Source organism: Thunnus albacares, chromosome 18 (assembly GCF_914725855.1).
Source record: "Thunnus albacares chromosome 18, fThuAlb1.1, whole genome shotgun sequence".
NCBI classification, from domain to species: Eukaryota; Metazoa; Chordata; class Actinopteri; order Scombriformes; family Scombridae; genus Thunnus; species Thunnus albacares.
The window spans coordinates 20,994,703-21,014,326 of record NC_058123.1 but is presented as its reverse complement, the minus strand read 5'-3'; the positions used below and the strand labels follow the sequence as shown (position 1 = coordinate 21,014,326).

At 38.6% G+C, this 19,624-nt stretch overlaps 1 protein-coding gene across 1 annotated transcript in view; it reads right to left on the bottom strand.

Moving 5' to 3' along the window:
* il11ra (interleukin 11 receptor, alpha) overlaps positions 1-19,624 on the bottom strand; it is a 48,539-nt gene that overhangs the window by 9,295 nt on the left and 19,620 nt on the right. The window contains exons 2-3 of the mRNA XM_044333676.1: positions 6,013-6,109; positions 666-732 (exon numbers count right to left, since the gene is read on the bottom strand). Of these exons, the coding sequence (XP_044189611.1) occupies positions 666-732; positions 6,013-6,109 (164 nt within the window). The remainder of the gene's footprint in view (positions 1-665; positions 733-6,012; positions 6,110-19,624) is intronic.

Below are 19,624 nucleotides of genomic sequence, written 5' to 3'. Positions count from 1 at the left end.
AACCCAACAATAAACTGATCTTACTAAAAGGTATTGACTTTACATGGGATTTGTTGAAAATATGCTTCAATTTCACACATCACATCTTATTTCTCTTTCATGTATTTATGGTTGACTGACTTTTCTACAATCTGAGAAGATGTTTAGCGGACTCAGACTCTTTACTTAATTAAGCTGTCCCGTGTTTGGCACACGTCTTGTTTCCCCTCTCCCGTCATTTTGGATGTGTGAGCCTTTTTTTGCACCCGATTTAACAATTCAGGCACTGTTTGACCCCGTGTGTTGCCTTGTGTTGCCTTGACAACGTACAAAAATGTTGATTGTCAGACCACCATTCAAGCTGAAAGGTTTTTTCCGTTATTTTGTCCTGGATTTCCTACATTTCTCAAAATATCATTCAGTTATTCTTGAGGCTGAAGGAACTTAAACTTCCATCTTTCAATCAAAGCAACGTATTTGGCTATATGAGTATAATTAGATGGTTAATTAAGTTATTGACTTTGAACACCACTGTGCCTCTTAAAATATGATATGTCACATGATTAATTTGCTCCTGTATGACTCTTAACTGTAATAAATATGGCTGCTATACTGAAATTTTAGAAATTTAAAAAAAATAAATCTTCAACTTCCAGGTACACAGGCAATAGTATTTCTTTCCTTACCTAATTTGTGACTTCCCGCATGCCAGTGTCACATTGGAGTCCAAGCGCCCGTACTGCACCTCTGACACTGCAAACACAGACATAACATTAAATATTAAAACACATTGTAGTCTGGCTTACAGTATCTGCACACTACACAATCTGGCATACTGTGTGTCTGCATTGTCTGTATTAATGTGATTTATGCACCACTATTTACAGTAGAGTCAACAGTATCACAATAACATGACCATACATGGTCAGAGATCCTGCAGACACCGGGCTGAGAGGACTTTGGCACGCATTATAAAGCTACTCCAGTGTGTTTTATTTCTTCTGACAGCTTGTCATTATCGCCATTAAAAAAGAATATGACTTAGTTTCAATGAATCCACCTTGGAGTGGTTTCCATTATAAACAGAGGAGCAGCAGGTAAGAAGAAAGGAAAAACAAGGATAAGATATAAACTCTAATGTTAACCCTCTATTATATTTATGATGTTAACTTTTTTTAAATGACCCCCAATAAAAGAGATTGTGAAAAGATTACTAATGCTACTGATCCCACTGATAATCAACACTCAGATCTGTCTGTCTGCAAAAATGTAATCTCCTTTCAGTCCATTGTTCTAATTTTCCTGTTTATAAAATTGATTCACCGACCACTGAAGATTCAACATCATCCTGTTTACAGTAGCAAGGTCACAAAGACCCGAACCAAAGAAGTGACCGGCATACTATTGATTTTGTAACACTGATGACTGATACACCGTTTGCATCCTCTAAAAACAAGCAGAGGTCGGACACATTTCTCATCCATATTTGGAAGAAGCTTTGAAATGTTGACTGGTTTTAGTGCATTGAGTCTTGTAATGTGGATTTGGACGGAGGTGGCTTTTAAAAGTGGGCGCAGCATGTCAGTTAATTTACTTATTTCTGCTCCAAATCACAAAGAACATTTTCTTATTCACTGCTAGTGATATCTATCCATGAAGATTTGCTTCAGTTTGATTTGCTGAGGTTTTGAGATGTCCGTATCTGGGATTTCTCAATTTTGTTTGTGGTGCTGACATCATTACAAAATGACATTTGGAAAACTCAACAATGTCCCAATTACTCATCAAACCTTCAGCGACCTTGCTGTTCACAATTTGAATTGGAACTACTTTTACCAAAGAGACAGTATTGAACAGTACAATTAATATTCAATTCACCCCCATGGAACAGGGGTAGCGGCACAGCTTTCAGACATGGACATCTCAAAACCTGGGTGCATAAAACCAAAGCATGGTGCAAGGTACTAATGCATGGTGAACTGATGTTTTAACGGAAAACAAGAATAAGTAGTTTTAGAGTTTCTTCTGTAACCTAAAGTGAAACATTTAATTCCTGCAACAGTTAATATGTATTTATTTGTAGCAATGTGTCTAAAAAATGGGGAAAAAAAAGCTCAAAGTCCAAATCTGGTCACTTTAGTGTGGCTTTAGTTAGCATTTGTATCAATAACTTGAAGGATAATATACAAGCTGTAAAACTATTACTTGCCATCACACAGAATTGGATGTTCCTGTAAATTTGAAGCAAAACTAAGTACAGTGTATACCTGAGTAAATATTTGTGGTGACGGTAGTAATTTGCAGAGTTGATACTCTATCTGCTGTATGTGAGTGTATGTGTGTGCATGTTTAGCTTGGCTCCGAAATATGAAAGCTGGCATTTACAGTAGATCTAGAGTGGAAAAACATCAGACTGCCAGTCTGCCACGCACACACCTTAATTAATTCTTAACCTCAAATCACTCAGGCATGCACACTCCCTGCTGGCCTCTCCTCCCTAGGTAACAAATTATTTATCTTGAGTTTGTGTTTCTTGTTTTTCTTCATTTTTCATACAAATCTCTCTTTATCTCCCTGTCACAAAATCATTACAAAGAATAACAACCTCAAGCATTTTGTCTTGAAAATGTGACACTGTTGTTTACGCCAGAGAGCAGTCGAGGACACCAGGCGAGTGGAGGAGTAGAAGCATTTTGAGGATGTTATTATTTAATTTGCTGTGCTGATATATTTATATTAGACTTTTCTGCTGCAATAACCTCACATGCCCTTCTGGGACCAACTAAGTTAATCCTAAATTAAATTTTACACATACACAAGTTGAAGGCTTTACTAAAGAGCTTTTCAATACTTGGTTTTCACTTTCACCTAAAGCTCGCTTTTCTGGCGTCTCTCTTGTTGTTTTAGTGGCTACGCAAAATTAAACAGCTGGCGAAAAAGAACAGCAAAGTGCTCCACTGTGATTTTGTGGTTACATTTATATTTCTGAGTAGAGGAGACCAATATGCACAAAAAAAGGAGGACAATGAAACCTATTGAGATGTTTTAAAAAGTGCAAAGTAAGTCAATGGACATATGTTCATTCTGTTTTTGTGTGCACAGGGAATAATTTATCATATACAACACGAGGTGTGGTTGATAAATTCGAGCCACCAAGACAGCGGTTATTTATGTGAGACTGTAAACAAAGCTGTGTGGAAGCAGCTGCATTAGGGAAATGCAAACTTCTCCAAAGTAAAGACAGCTGTAGATATCACAGTTAGAATCAACATACACAACCTGTTCTTCATGATCATATTTTATCTAAAAGGAAGGTTCTTTTTTTTTTACTACTTGGATCTTATTTTCATAGATTTGTCCATCATTGCTATCATGATTATTATACTATTTTAAATTCCTACAGATTAAAAATTATAATAGCAGACCTGTATTTGTGTTCTACATGACAGTTAACAATATATTATTGTGTCAAACAAAGTGTATCATAAACTTTCTATATTCTCTCTTACAGGGTTCCCTTTTTAAAAGGCAGCTTCTAAGTAAACTTGCCTTGTGTTCCATAGAGAAATTTAGACAAATATTGCATTAAATACACTTGATATTATTCAATAAAATACAAATATAATCATGACATTCATAATTGGCATTATATTTATTAACAGCTACATAGTTGGCCAGTTATGGTAATAATGACAAGCTGTCTTGAGATCAGACTGACATGTAATGGCTGTTGACGGCACTGCGCTGTAGCTGCTTAAGCTAACATTAGCCTCAGAGAGTAACAGGAGCAGCCTGAATTCTGGAGGTCTCAATTCAGAGATTTTAAGGTGACAACCTTAAAACAGTTTTATCATTTGCTTAAACCTTTGACTGGATGATTCCGACAATTTTCTCCACCAGTTGTCTGTCATGTACACTCGACAAGTGCTAAGCTACTGTACCTTTTGGCTACCTGTCTGAAACTAGCGGTTAGCGACCTGTCACTCAGAGCGGCAACCTCCTTAATTATGCATAATTTATGGCTTAATAAAATTTAAACCAGTGAGTCATAAAAAAAACTCACCCGCCCATACAGTTGTCATGAAAGGGGAAGTTAGCTATAGAGACCAAAATCGTTTTTTTGTACCAGGCTGTAAACATGTTTATTTCTGCTGTAAAGTTGGGCATTTTAACATGGGGGTCTATGGGGAACAACTCGCTTTTAGAGCCAGCCTCAAGTGGTCATTTGAGGAACTGCAGTTTTTGGCACTTCCATATCGGCTTCATTTTTCAGCTGCTCAGGAGAGACTCATATAAATAACAGTTAAACTGCAATTAAAATCCTGTCTCTTGCAATTTGAAAATAGCACTTTCAAATTAGGATTTCAATATACAAACAATTAATCATTCAACACTAATTTATTGCAGAATGTTTTTTTAATTTTTCTTTGAATTCAATTATTATTCAATGTCAGTTCAATTCTCATTAATTAACATGATTCATATCTTTATCTCTCTCTTTTCTTGTCGTTTCTACCTCTGTGACAATCTATCCTCTATCTTAAACTTTTATTTAATGTCTCTCTCACCAGATGTAACCAGATTTTCTTTTTCCTTTTAAACACTGAAAACACACACACACACACACACACACACACACACACACACACACACACACACACACTGCTACACACACACAAGCTCCCCTCCCTCTGTTTCTGTATGTGTGTGTGTGTGTGTGTGTGTGTGTTACCTGAGGCCTTGATGCAGTGCAAAGAGTTTGCTGCTCTGAATGTGTGTATTCATGTTTTATTGGCAGTGAAGTACATTATTCCCAAAACCCGCAGCGTTCCACTCATATCTGATTCTGCCTCTGGCAAAAGGGCCCAGACATGTGCACATGTATACACATACACCCACACATACACACACACACACACATATATATATATATATATATATATATATATATATATATATATATATATATATATATATAAAACCACACACATATGCACACACAAACATGCATTCACACATTCCTATACACAAATACACGTTCACACACATTAATGCACACAGGAAGGCCGCAAGTTTTTCCTGACATTGAAATCAGATGGCAGGCAGGGTGGACAGAAATTGCAAGCTGGATGAAACTTAGTACTTTCCAAACAATAAAAAAAAGACTCCGGAGACACTGTAGGGTCAAATTAATGAGAGGGGGAAACTCTGACAGTTTTACCTGCATGGCTAAGGGTGAGTATTCTTATTGCTTAAGTGATTATTTGGTTTATTTTAGAAATAGATAATAGAGAGAGGAAGAAAGAGGGAAGGACAGCATTTGTAAAGACAGTCCATTTCTTAATACCAGACAGATCCCTGAAGTGCTGTGTGAGGGGAAAAAAAAAAAAAAAGATTCAACAATAGAATTCTTGTGCAAATCCAAACAAAAACACGAATTTCAATTCAACTATAAAAAAAAAAACTGAATTTGCACATCCAACACTGGGCAGAGAAAAGAACCATAAAATCAGCAATGATGTGTTTCAACAGGAGAACAGCTTCCCTGATCAAGGTTTCGCTTGAAGGAATGTGTCAGTGTTTTATACTGTGTTCCCAAGTAAAAAAAAAAAAAAAAAAAAAATTAAAAACTGTGCACTGTACCGAGCTACTTTACTCTAAATTTTGGATGTGTTTCTTTCCTTCTTCCCTCTGCTGTAGCTTTAGGTCTCCTAAGTGCTTTGAGTCAAGATAAGTCAAGTGCACCCAAAATAGTTCACAAAGGAATCCATACCTGATCCTTAACAGGATGTGTGCATGTGCGTGTGCATGTGCGTGTGTGTATGCGTGCATGGCATGTGTGCGCGTGTGTGTGTGTGTGTATGCGTGCATGGCATGTGTGCATGTGTGTGTGTGCACAGTGTATGCATAGGTGTATGCCCCGTGCATTTGAAAAAAATGTATCATTAAATATGTCCTTATGAAAAAGTGTTTTTCTGTGCAGTGTGTGTGTATGTGTGTGTGTGTGTGTGCGTGTGCGTGTGTGTGTGTTACCTTCATTGGTCCAAATCTGAGCACGACTGGAACACAGCGACCAAGATAAAAACCAGATGACTGTCAGACACACAGGACTGGACAAAAGACCTGGCATCTAGAGAGACACAGAGTTGGGAAAGGGGAAGGTAAAGTGATTTGGCGTCGTTTCAAAGCCTAAAAAGTTTGACAGTAAGATTCAGCAGCAGTATTATCATCATCATCATCATCATCATCATCATCGCCGTCGTCATCACCGTCATCATTCCTACTCCATTTTGGTTATGGAAAGGAAAAAAATGCTTGGAAAAACAGCCTGAATTTCTCATTTGTTTGAATTTCTTTTGGTGAATTTCCTCACTATAGCAACTACATAGCAATGTAGAAACTGCTTGGTGACAACATGCTGCAGGTGATCACTTCAAAAAAAACAAACAAACAAAAAAAAAAAAAAAAAACAAGCTGTGTCTGCGTTTTCCTCAGTATTGTAAATGCTGTCACATGGAGTACAATAAATGCAAATGACAACTGGTATCTCACAAGTGGAATTGTTAGTGTGAGTCCTTCTGAAAATTAAAAACACATTTCCCATAAAAAAAACCCAGAAGGAAACTAAGTTGGAAATTTTTTTGTTTCCAGTGGCTTTGACTTTTCCCAGAAACTCTGAAAGTTCTATTTGTGCTGAAAAGATTCATCTTCATTTTTGTGCTGTAAATCAACTAAACACATAAATTATGGAAAAAGTAGAGGGCGCTGGAGTAGATAAAAAAAAGTCTATCTGTTTATAATTATACTTTGGTTCTAATTGAATATTGCAAACACATTTACAATACATTTACTACATGTATGGTACACTATGTGTAATGCATGGAAAAATCTCTCTTTTGATATTAGCAAGCAATTTGTTCAACGTGCTACAGCTAACCTAGCTAACCTGCTTTAGCGGTAAACATTTCCCTTGTTGCATGGCTTGTTTGCTAAGTTTTTTTTAACAAGCCATGGTGCAGGACAAGACCTGCATCTTTGTTTGTAGATAAGAGAGAGACACTAGCGAACTAATGTAGGTTATGGTTCAAAGTCCGTTGCTCTTTTTGTGTTGTGTTGCAGCTGCTGTCTGCCTATACTGACGCCAGTGAAAGCCACTAACCGAACGTTGAGGTCACCGCTTAATGCAAATGAGTTTCATGTGAATTTTTGGAAAAGAATTGCTTTATGTAGATAGAGAACAAAAAACGTTTTGAATGGTAATTGCACACACAGAGGCCGCCTTCATGAAACCAAAAAATATAAATTGAAGTTTCTCCCTTTTGAGTTTTTTAAATTAAAGCACAGCAATTTAAGCACAGCAGATCTATATAGCAGAGAAACAAAGTAATCTGCTTTTAGTTAAATTTACAATGAGAGAAAAAAAGTCCTGTATTACAGAACATATAAAAAAAGAAATGAACTTTTCTCTGTCATGGAGCTATGGGAGTGTGATGTTATATTTTTATTCTCAGGGGATGTTTACAACAGACAGCTCTACTCATACAGATCATTCATAAGGATCACTGACACCCTGAAACACTGTGTGCTGTTTGTCTGCATGTTTTTTGCTGTTCACTCAAACACTGTTTACTTATTTTATCAGCTAATACTGTACCCAGAGGCTCATAACATAACATGACAACTTAACTCCTGATATGTGTGTGTGTGTGTGTGTGAGAGAGAGAGAGAATAAAAAAGGTCTGAATGTGATAAGAGCAAGACTATGTGGTGCACGTGTTTGTGAGCTACTGAGGCCAATATCTCCATTCCTCACACACGTATCTTATCTAAGGTGCAATTTCTCTTTATAGACCTACATGTGAGATATGCTCATGTGAACCGTTTCAACACCACATAATTACACCTCTATGGTGAGAAAGGGAAGATAAAAGCACCATAAAAATGGAACGTCTTCAGTCGAATGTATTTCCTGTTCAAACAGGATGTTACAGACGGTTGGGACATAACACAGTGAAAGATCAATAAACAATAAACAATTCTGATCAAACGGTGGTCAAACAAAGGCAATATGAAAAATTTAAAAAATGAAGAAAGTGTTTACTGCACACCAAAACTCGGCTTTAGACCAACAACAAAAAAAAAAAGACAAAAAAAAAAAGCAAGAAAAAAAGAAAAGAATGACAGAAGTGAGGCAGTGCACGCTCTGCTTCAGACCCATATTAAAACATGAATGAGTGCATGTCTGTTATGTCACTTATATAATACTCCTGACTAAATGAAAAAGTGTGTGACGGCGAGGCTGAAATCAAGCCTAAATAGTTGAAACTGGAAAGAAGTTTGACTTTTCAGCCAACGGCGATCACGCAGCGCCTCAAAGAAAATAAAAAAAAGTTTTATAGCTCTAAAAATTGTCTATTTTTCTGGAGACTATTCATCATCCTACCTCACCCTTGAATTCTCTGATGGCATGTTTCTATTGACGTGACCTCCAGACTGGCTGTGAGTGAGTGAGCGCTTTCATGTGTACAGAAACTGATTATCCTTCAATGTCAAACAGAGTTCTGTTTCACAAAGAGCACCGATGCAAAACTGCGGGACGAGGTCGGAGGCTGACAATTACAGTGACCTTCGCTCGCACATAATCCTTTTTATATTTAGCGATTGTAGTCTGAAATCTTACGACAAATGGAACATGAACAAATAAGGTAGGCAGAGAGAAGAGTTCAAGTGTTGGATGAAGTCATCAAGGCTCCATCTCCTGTAGTTTTCTTTATTGTTTTTAAGATGGAAGCTACGACAACTCACTCAAATTGGGAAGCTCACAATATCCTCACTGATTTGAATTTCATTTAAATATCAGAAACTATTTTTCAAGACAGTTTGTCTCATCTGAGCATGTGTGCTGCTGCATACAATAAACAATAAAGGGAAAAGAAGTAAAATAAAAAGTAAAAGATCTTTTAGTTCTAGTCCATGTTGGGTTCATATGACTTCTCACAAATGAAGCAAGAGTTGTAAACAAAAAGGCACATGTACTGACAGTTTTGGCAACTTGTCATCCTACATCATCGGTACTACATGGATCAGCAGAGGAAAACCAAAACAAAGCTTATTCCGAAGACTGGCTGTAAGTCATGCAGCAGTTCACTGTGCCTTATAACTTTATCTATCTACCCTGGTGGTCACAGAAAAAAGGTGGATATTGAGAGAGCAACTGGACCTCGTATGTCATAAACAGTGACAGACGGCTAGAAACGCTATGAAAACAAGGTGTCTCGTAACACTAGAAGTGGAAATGTCAAATAAATAGGTTGTTACTTATGCTTTACTGCTTTTGAGTTGCTCGCGAATATAAAAACTGTAGCGTATTTTGAAGAATTACATAACAGTTGGCTTCCATTAAAGTTGTGTGTGATACTGGGCTTCAAAAAAAAATTAACTGGACTATAGAGTTTTACACAGAGGCGCTTTTTAAACATTCATTGTGGCTGTGAGTGAGATTAAACCCGTAACCTTTGGTCCTTGGCGTCTCTGTAAGGACGAGGCCATCCTGCCAAACAGATCGCATGATTGTTTAAACGATAAAATAAATACAATCAGGAGGACAAGGTGTTATGTTTGGCTCATATAAGTGCTGGGAGGCTGCCATTGTCTAAGCAATGGCCATTACGTGTTGGTGTGGTAAATATTAGACGCTGATTAACAACGTTGGTGCTGGTGAAATAATAAGGATGATAGTTGTCGTCAGTCAAACGGGATGAGGACTTTTGGCTTCAGAAAATGGAACACTATCCAAAAAAATAATAATAATAATAACTGCGATGGCAACTCTTCAACTCCTCAAAAAAAAAATCACCAGTTTTTAGGACGTTTACTCACCAGATCACCACATGCTCTGACTACTTCTTCTGTCTGTAAGGCACGTCTGGTGTGTGTCATCTGACGCTGTGACAAGCAGCAGTGTGTCTTACTTATGACCTCTCAAACCTGTCAGTCTCTGGCACAGCGTTATTTTGCTACATCACTACTGCCTGTGGAAGGGGTTTATTTATAATATCTGTGTATAATTTAAAGAGACAGATTTCTATTTGGAGCTAAGTGACGTTATTTAAGTTTTAAAATGTTTTTTTAAGCAGTCAAACCTCTGAAAACATGGGAAATGAACAAAATGTTAATGGCAAAATACATTGTGGATCATATCTTTAAAGACATACAATACATGACATAAGACAGTAGTTGGTAGTAGTAGTAACTACTAGTATAGTAATACTAGTAATAGTTGAGTAGTTTATAAATCCATCTGTCTTTGTGCTCCATACTTCCATACATAATAAGAAGCACTGCAACCACTTTCTTTTGATTTTTTCATGTCCTTCCTTTATGTGTTGAGCTGTTTTTTATTTTGTTTCCCACAACAGCTCAGCTGAAGGTTAAAGGTTGATCCTATTAACTTAACCACTGTAGGAAAAGTATTATGGCACATTTATCATCCCACCATCAACATTCATGTTTTTTTTTTCATATGTGGGTCAGAAAGCTACTGTTCCCTATATAAATTGTTTTATTTATTATTGGTTATCAAATAACAAATACTTAAGTTAATTGTCTTGTTTAACCTTTAAGTAAATGAAAGAGAACAAGGACACTGATGGTCACAGATGCGAAGCAACAAACATTCTTGCATGTCAAAAATATATTTCACTGAATTCTTTTGATCTGCCCAGTTTCTTTCAAATAACGGAGGACTCCTTTACCCGCTGGCAAATACATTTTTTAGACTCATTTCTTCCACTCCGAGCTTCCTCAGTTCCCTCTGTAATATTTTTGTCGTTCTCCGGAGTATTTATGGCAGAGAAAAATTACATGCTCCACTGATTCCTCCATTTGACAGTGCTCACAAGATCCTGAGGGATGTTTGTTTCATGCTTCACACTACTAGCCTTCTCAATTCTTGATTGGCCAACTGTGCATCCCGATATTCTCCGATTGTGTGCGAGGGGAGGGGGTTACGCTGTGTGCCGAAGAACAAGAACACAATTTATGATACGACAACAATCAAAAAAAATTATTGAAAGTTTTTATTTCTTATTTTTTTCTTACCACTTGCCCGATTGAGTAAGTGAGTTGGGCAAGAGCTATTGTTGATCCATGACCGTTGGTCAATGGCCTGGCTTTCAAAACCCATTTTAGATATCGCAGACCAACATACACCTGCAGCACGTTAGAAGATACAGATCAAGACATGGATGGTGGATTTCATCACCTCCTTTTCCTGTGAGAAGCTGCGTGTGTATCTGCCAAAAAAACAAGATGAAGAAAGCGGCGCAGCGAAGACCGAGACGCTCACAGCGGCTCACGAAATGATATCCGCCCAAAAATGTACACTGAGTTCTGGAAAACGTTAAAAGGGGGAGAAGAGATAAACTCTATTTCCATTGGTGTCTTATGATATAGCACGGCGGTGTTACATTCACCACTACGGCACTGTAACTTCACACAGCGCACTCAGCAGAATTCAAGTCTCACATACTCCTTACTTGCTTACATTCCTCTGTCCATCCCTCCCTTCACATGTTCTTACACTTCTTTAAATTCGGAACATTCCGTACACTGGTCGACCCTAATCTTTACACACACACACACACACACACACAAACACATTTAAACTGTCATTGGGATTAAAACATATAATAGCAAAACATTATATTTTTGCTAATTGTGCAGATAACTTAAAGGAGTACTCCACCAAAGATATATCTTTTGAGTTTCCAACTCAACAGTAGTTGTGTGTATTCCTGCTAAGTGGAGGCGCTGCCAGTATTTGTAATTCATACATAAACAAAGAGATTTCTGATGGATTTGAAAAAATGGCAGAGTAACCGCTATGATATCTTGGTGGGACTTTTACACGTTTTTTTACGACGGGAAAATGGTTCTTACAGGCATAAAAATATAACGAGTCATCTGGTGAACAAGCAGCAAATATTTGTTGATAGGCTTAAATGGGTTAAGGGAATATTGATTTAGTTGCTGCAAAAGGAAAGACACTAGATGCTTCTTTCGCTATCCACCACTTTCAGTCTGTGTCACACACTTTTTTTAGAACCTTGAAGCACTTCTTTTTTTTTTTTTTTTTTCTTGCTTTACTAAACTCTACAGTTTGTCCTTGGCAACGTTTTCCCTCCCTCTAATGCCAGAACTTTCAAGGTTCAGTAAACATATTTGTGTTAGAGTTTATAATGGCTTACCCTCTCCCCTTTCCTGCTTTTCTCCAGAGTAACTAGAGATCAGAAAATGCAGGGCTGCATCTCCCTACCTTCCTGCACCTTTCCCTCACACCCGTGAAATATTTCCACTCTATCGATTCCCATTTTGTCTGTCTCTTATCTCTACCCCCCCCCCCCCCCCCCCCCTTCACCGTCTTTTGAGGTCTTTCTCTCCCCGCCTGTGTGTTTTCCTGCCCAAGCACTAATTGTTCTCCATCACAAACGCCAGACAGCACGAGGTCCAGTAAACATATTTATACAAGGGTTTCCAAATCTCCTTCCCTAACACTTGGGAACAATGCTGTTCCCTGAGAGCAAAGCGCTAATCCGTCCTCTCGACCCTGAGTAACGTGTTCCTGCTCTCTGCTGTGTTTGTATGGTGGGGTCTGTTCTACGTGTGTGTGTGCATGTTCGTTTAGTAAATGCAGGGTCACGTAGTGTAGATTGGATATCTCAGGTTCCACCCTAAAACCTTGAGTTATTTCTGGCAGACGGCCATTTAGAGGACCATCAAACCAGCATATTTTATCTCAAAACTGTTCCCTTAGCCAAAGAAAAGACCAAACCGGGGATCCTCTGATACAAAAGTAAGATAAATGCTTCGCTTTCATGACATGAGAATGTGATGCGCATCTCCCCGTCACCTAAAACCGATCTCTTCATCTCGTCTGTCATGTCAGTGATGCTAATGTTTAGATGACGTTAGATGTTAGGTGTGTCTTTTGGTGAAACTGACCATTTCCCCTTCTTTTTTTTTTTCTAACTCTAAGTACACAAAGCAAAGGTTTGAATGTGTGATGTTGGTCCAGCAGAGCTACTCCTTTGGTCTAATCTATCGGATGTAACCAGTTGGAAGTTTAGAGAAAAGCCTTTGTTTCATCTCTGCTGTGTAGGTTTTATCAGATACCCTTGGGAAGAAACTTAAAAGCTTCGCTGCGAGAGATCACTTTAAAAATAAATTTGTTTAAGCGAAAAAAAAAAAAAATCACATAGAGGGGAAATAATAAGAAAATCAAAACCGTGACGAGACAGAAAAGTGAAACCGTGTGGATTCACCTGATTTTCTCAAGTGAAATTCCAGTATCGCATATGGACATAAACTATCCTTGAGAGCGGTGAGGAAGTGCTTGGTTTAGAAAAAAGCTGGACTCACAAACGTTAAGATATTTTTCCTCTGATGCAAAAGAAAGAAACCAGTTCAGTAAAACCGGTGAAGGCACAGCTGAGCTCACTCTTCAACCTATCACTGCTGGAATCTCTACAGGCCTGATTTTTTTTTTTTTTTTTTTTTACCACAAGCCACTTTCCTCAGCTGCTGGATGAGGTCTTTCTGAAGCTAAATCTGAAAAACCACACTTTCATCCAGAGTAAACACGCCCATAATGAACTATGATGGCCCTCATGCACCGAGCTACCTGTACGGTGGTTTGGAGATAAATTCTTTTCCTCACTAACTACTGAAAAATAACACACTCTGTGTAAAGGGACCGCGTAGCAAATTAGCCGCCATGTTACGCATGATAACTGCGCTGCTTGTGATAGATTACCCCCTTTCTCTCTGTTTCTGTGTGTATATCATCCGTCTATCTATCTGTCTGCCTGGCTTTCTGCATTTCCAGTAGACCAACGCTGTCAAGGACCACCATAAGCTTCTCGAATTTCAACACTCTTTCTTTCCATAGGTTGTATGTGTGTGTGTGTGTGTGCGCGTGTGTATGTGTCTAAACACAAGCCTATTCAGTGACTCACCCCCTCCGCTCACCTTTCTACTGTAACTCTTCCAGCAAGAACCAGAATAGACTGGAGAGCGCAGCCATGGATATTGTTACCATGTAGCCATAATGCAAGTATTCCCATATGCACAGAGATGCAAAACAACTGTGCCCCAAATCCGCCAAATACACAATTTGTTCTTAGAAATAAAATCGCTGCTATTTATATTTTATGGACTTAGTAAATCCACACAACCAGAACCACAACCAGAGCGATTAAATGTAATTGGAGAAACAGAACATGCTAAAATTCCTGGGTGAAAAACATTCCTCCTAAGCCAACACTGACAAGCAGGTCAAGAGTGAAAGCCGAGGTATCATGAATAAAAGTCAAAAAACAGATGTGCCTAGAAGCACTTGATGATGAAAAAGACATAGTAAGATGAGCTGTGTGCACGCTGACAATGAGTAATCAGATGCAAAAAAGAGCTCTCTTTTAGCCAGTCCTCTCTGTGGCAGCGCACAATCTCACATGGTGAGTCACACACACACACTGGCATGCCACGGCACATTCAGTCAGCTTTACAAGACAAGAAGCAAAGACAGAAGCTGCTCTCACACACATACACCGCAAACCTCGGACTTATCTAGACATTACCCCGGAGGAGCTGGATGTGAGAGCATGAATGTTCGAATCAGTTGGACCGGACGTTAAACAAACTTTGTCCTGCCAGTTCCCGAGCACAGAGTCTGCGTAATGTCCGATTGAGCCCATGTGTGAATAGAGCAGATCGTTGTCCGGATAATTCGCAGAGAGCGAGTGGGCGTGTGGATGATGTCCAGATACGTCCAGGTACATGTAGTATTGATATCGGCGCATAAACAGTCATCATTATGGATGAGTCAGTAGCCTCGTCTACATAGGCGCCGCCCCTCACCTAAAACCAAACAAGACTATTCCCAGCAGGTGAGAACGTGTTTGACAGACTGTTGTGAGCCATGTGTGAAAGGGCAACTTCGGACCATGTCCGGACAGAGCACGGATTTGGCAGCAGCCGCGAGCAAAATGCTGGTAAAATACGCAAGTTGACTGGTAGATTTGCTTCACTCAGCAGCCAAAAAAAAAAAAAATCAATGGTATTCTACTGCTGGTAAAATCTCAACATTCACTACATATTTGGCCGGTGGACAAAAAATAATTTTGCACCCTTTGTCCAGACTTGATTCTCCAAACATTGACCGGAGTTCATATGAGAAAACAGCTACAGAGAGATAGGGGAGAAAGACAGAAAGAGGAAAAAGGAAAAAGACTGAGGGGGAGGAGAAAGAGCAGAACACGGGGCTTAAATACGAGGTAAAACAAATAGACGTTAAGAGTTCAAAATGCAGAAAAAACAGGCTAATAAAAATAAACACAAACATACCCGTAGTTAGATTTAAGTCTATCCAGTCAGATTAGTCTCTTTAATGTCATTTTCTGTACACACACACGCTTATACACGCTCGCTGTTTTGCAGTCCGGTGACATAACAAATGATTACAGGATGTCCTGTTCATGAGGACAGGTCAGTAGAGGTTATGTCATAAATTAAAGATTAACAAAGATTGATGTTTAATTTGCTTGCACAATTTGGTCATCAGTGTGTATGCGTGTGTGTGTGTGTTTGTGTGTGTCATTGCGGGAACCTGTGCTCAAGACTAAGGAAATGATGACAAGTTGAGGGATTAGCTACCCTAAGTGTGTGTTTGTGAGAGAGAGAGAGAGAGAGAGAGAGAGAGAGAGAATGAGAGAACACAGTGTGACTGTATGTGTGTGTGTGTGTGTGAGAGTGAGAGAGAGTATGGATTCTGTGTGTGTGCGCGTACGTGCACTAAACCAACAAGATAGGGAAGTCAAGCCAAGAAGGGTGCCATGTTAGCGGGGGCGGAATACAATGGCTCTGGTGTTTACTCTGGTAACCACGGCAACCACTGCACACCCTGTCCATCTGACCTTTCCAGGCGATAACAACACTGCTGACTGACATGTGTGTGTGTGTGTGTTTGTGTTGTATTACCATATGTGAAACACCTCAGTGAAAGCCTGGCTCCCAACTGTGTGTGTTTGTTACCATTTTATTGTTTTACAGTTGTTTCATTTTAACCCCGTAACGGATGTGGCCGCTGATATTTTGTATTTTTCTCACTGTCAATAAATCTCTTGTGCAGACCGTTGTTATTATGTTGGTGGTAAAAAAAAAAGACAGAAAGAAAAATAATTCTCATGTAATTTTTACATTTTACTGTTCTGTGTTTTTTTTATACCCTCTTATTTAAACATAAGCAGCTGTTGTCACAGTGATACTGTGAACATGAAATGATTTACACAGATTTGTTGAGAAGTGTGAGTCATTGCACTTTCAAAGAAAGATTTGGGTCGGTCACGGTTGAGTGAGGATTCAAGTGTTTGCTGCTGTTTGTTAAGGAGTTCGAATCTGAATTCATTCATATTTATCTCGAATATCTAAACACATTTAGCAAAACATTTACATTTAAAAAACCTTTAGCATCAGTCACTTGTTTTTATCCACTTATAATACAAGTAGATTTTTCTTCTTGACATTTCTAGTTTTTCTATCTCTTGTAGTGCTGCGTGTGTGAACGTATAATCAGAGTCAAAATCGGCTTAAAGTGAAGTTGTCTGTGAAAATCTGTTAAAACCATAAAACCTCACACTTTAATGATATATTGTTGATGGTGTTATGGTGTAGATGAAAATAGCTGGCACTGCTTTTTGCCTTTATGGTAAAATCTCTCCCATCTCTCTCTCTCTTTCACTGCCTGTTTCCCCTGTTGATATTGAAAACAATATTAGCATTATTATTATTATTATTCGGTATTCTTGGGAAGACTCAGGCAGAGAAAGTTTCAGTCAGGCTTTGAAATCAAATCATCTAATGTGGACCGGTCATGAGTGCACACGAGATAAGGGAACAGCTGAAGTGGAAAAATGAGAGCTTGTGTTCCTGAGGAAGATAAGGAAAGACGATAAGCATAAAAAAATTCTGTTACCAAGAAAGCCAAAGCAGTACGTGGAAATATCTGGTAAGCGGAGGGGGGAGGGGGGATACAGATTCAAGAATAAAAAGTTAGAAAGACGGAAAGAAGAGATACAGAATTGATTACACATACTTTCTGGCTTTGATTCAGAAACATTGCAGACTAACCATCTGTCTTGAATGTCAACAACCGACGCTACAATGTTCATGTTGCTAACATATCAGGCACCCGGATCAAAATAGAGTTAAAGTCTCATGACTGTGTAATCAAAGTTGTGCTTGGCATTGAACTGTCATGTTAATAGTTCATCAATTCAAAATCAGCTCTTGAATTTCAATTGAAACAGTGGATAAGAAACACGATTCCGATGCAAATTTAAGGAAAGTGAATGCCTTTAAATTCAAAGAAATCCACATGCTTATTCCATCGCACACATTGCAATCATCACAGGGAACAAAATAATTCAATATTTTTGCTTATCGACTTAAAGTGGATTCTTATTCTAATAATATGATCGTATCGTTTTACTTTTTTTTACAGAATTCAGTTATCCGAATGAACGATTCCTAGTGATTGCACTTCAAAGCAGACAGATTGAGTTATTCGAGTTTTTATCTGTTGACGAATGCAGGAATAATAAAGAAATGATGCATGATGGAAAATTTTGACACTGGTCATCGCTGCAGGAGCTGCTAATTCAGGACAAATACATAAAGTTGGATTCTACGATGGCTCCTACTATATACAGCGTGATAAATGGAAAATAGATGCCAGTCGAGCTGCTCGGCTGGCTTCCAACTTTTACCCAAGCCTAAACACACAAGGAGTAATGGCTGCCATGTGTGTACAGAGATAGCACCCAGCCAATCCGCAGACAAAGGCCTGAGTGTGTGTGTGTGTGTGTGTGTGAGAGAGAGAGTGTGAAAGAGAGAGGGAGAGAGACAGAAAGAGTGAGAATATTATTTAAGTAATTTTATATTAAGCAATCAGAAAATGTGAAAACAGTTTGACGCTCGTTACTGAAAGCAGAATTTTCCATTAACTTATTACTCCTTTCAAAAATATTACTGTGTGCGTGTGTGTTTGGCACAAGTATCACAAACCTGTACTGTGCTGTGTGCAAGTGTGTGTGTGTGTGTGCGTGCGTGCATGTGTGCTGCGGCAGTATCTTGGCCTCAGCTCTACAACGCTGGAATTTCCTTCGGCTCAGTCGCCAGGGCAAGATGGCTACCATATGCCAGCTATTCACACACACACACACACACACACACACACACACACAGCTGAATGAAGACCGCTATCCAGCTAGCGCACAAGTTTGTGATACTGAAGCCAACCTCACGTATAAACAAACACACGCTGAAATGCATAATGGAGTGAAGGCTGAACTAAAAACACACCCGAACTGACACACAACTTGCACACCTACCCCTTGGCTTGTAATCTATACCCACATGGATATGTGGTATGGGTACATTTTGTGTTTGTGATTGTGCATGTGCATGTGCGTTATTAGTCAGAGAGAAAGACTGTGCCGCACGCACACCAGAAAAGAACACACACTTGTCCATATACACTTCTGTGAAGTTTTAAGACCAATTTTATGACAAAAAACTAAACCAGAAGGTGAGTAAAAAATAATAAATAAATAAAAAAATACACTCAAGTATTGATGTGTGTATGATTCACCACCATATAGTGGTGAATCATACACACATCAATGCATACACATATGCATATGCGCTATTGGTCTGTTGAGTAACCAATGATGAAGATGAAACAAATAATTGATACATTGATAAGTCAGTTGATGGGGAAATGAATTGACAACAAGTTTGATCATTGATACATTTGTTTCAGTCGTTTATCAAGAAGAAAATTACAAACTTTCTCTGGTTCTGGTTTCTCAAATGTGAGGATTTGCTGCTTTTCTCATTGTTATATCAAAGTAGACTGAATACCTTTAGGGTTTGAAAAGGTTGTGGGACATCAGCTATGTGAAGATGTCATCTTGGACTGACGTTTTATGCACACAGTAGTTGAAGCCCTAAAAGCTACCAAACATTATTCAGAAAATAAACTGCTTCAAAGTTTATCATGTTTTCTAACTAAGGATGTAAGTGTAACAGTTTAAGACATTCATGGCTGTTGTTTTTAAAAAAAAATAAGTTGCAGATAATCAACTTCATACTGAAATCCATCTGGTACTTGCCCGTTTGAGCCACTGTTTTGGCAAGGAAACGAGGAAGTATGCAAATTCGGTAGAAGGTTAATAACTCAGGACCAACAAAAGTTTAGCTGATGTTGAATGTTTTCAAATTTCTTTTGTAGTCCCTCTTTCCTCTGTAGGAAATTTGCAGACATCTGGTGAACCCCGAAGCGGTTAGAAACCTTCTGTGTTTGTGCCGGTTTATTATTATTATTATTTGTCTTCTGCCGCAGATCAAATTGCCGTGAGCTGGAATGACTATGAACTATGAAACTTGGCCCAATACCTGGAAATGATGTACATGTGCTTCCCAAGAAATATGAGCCCAATCAGTGAGATGGTAGCGCTGTAATTAAGGCCCAAAAATTCAATATTGGAAAGGCTACGGCCCTCACGCCGTAAGTCCGACTGACTTGAAA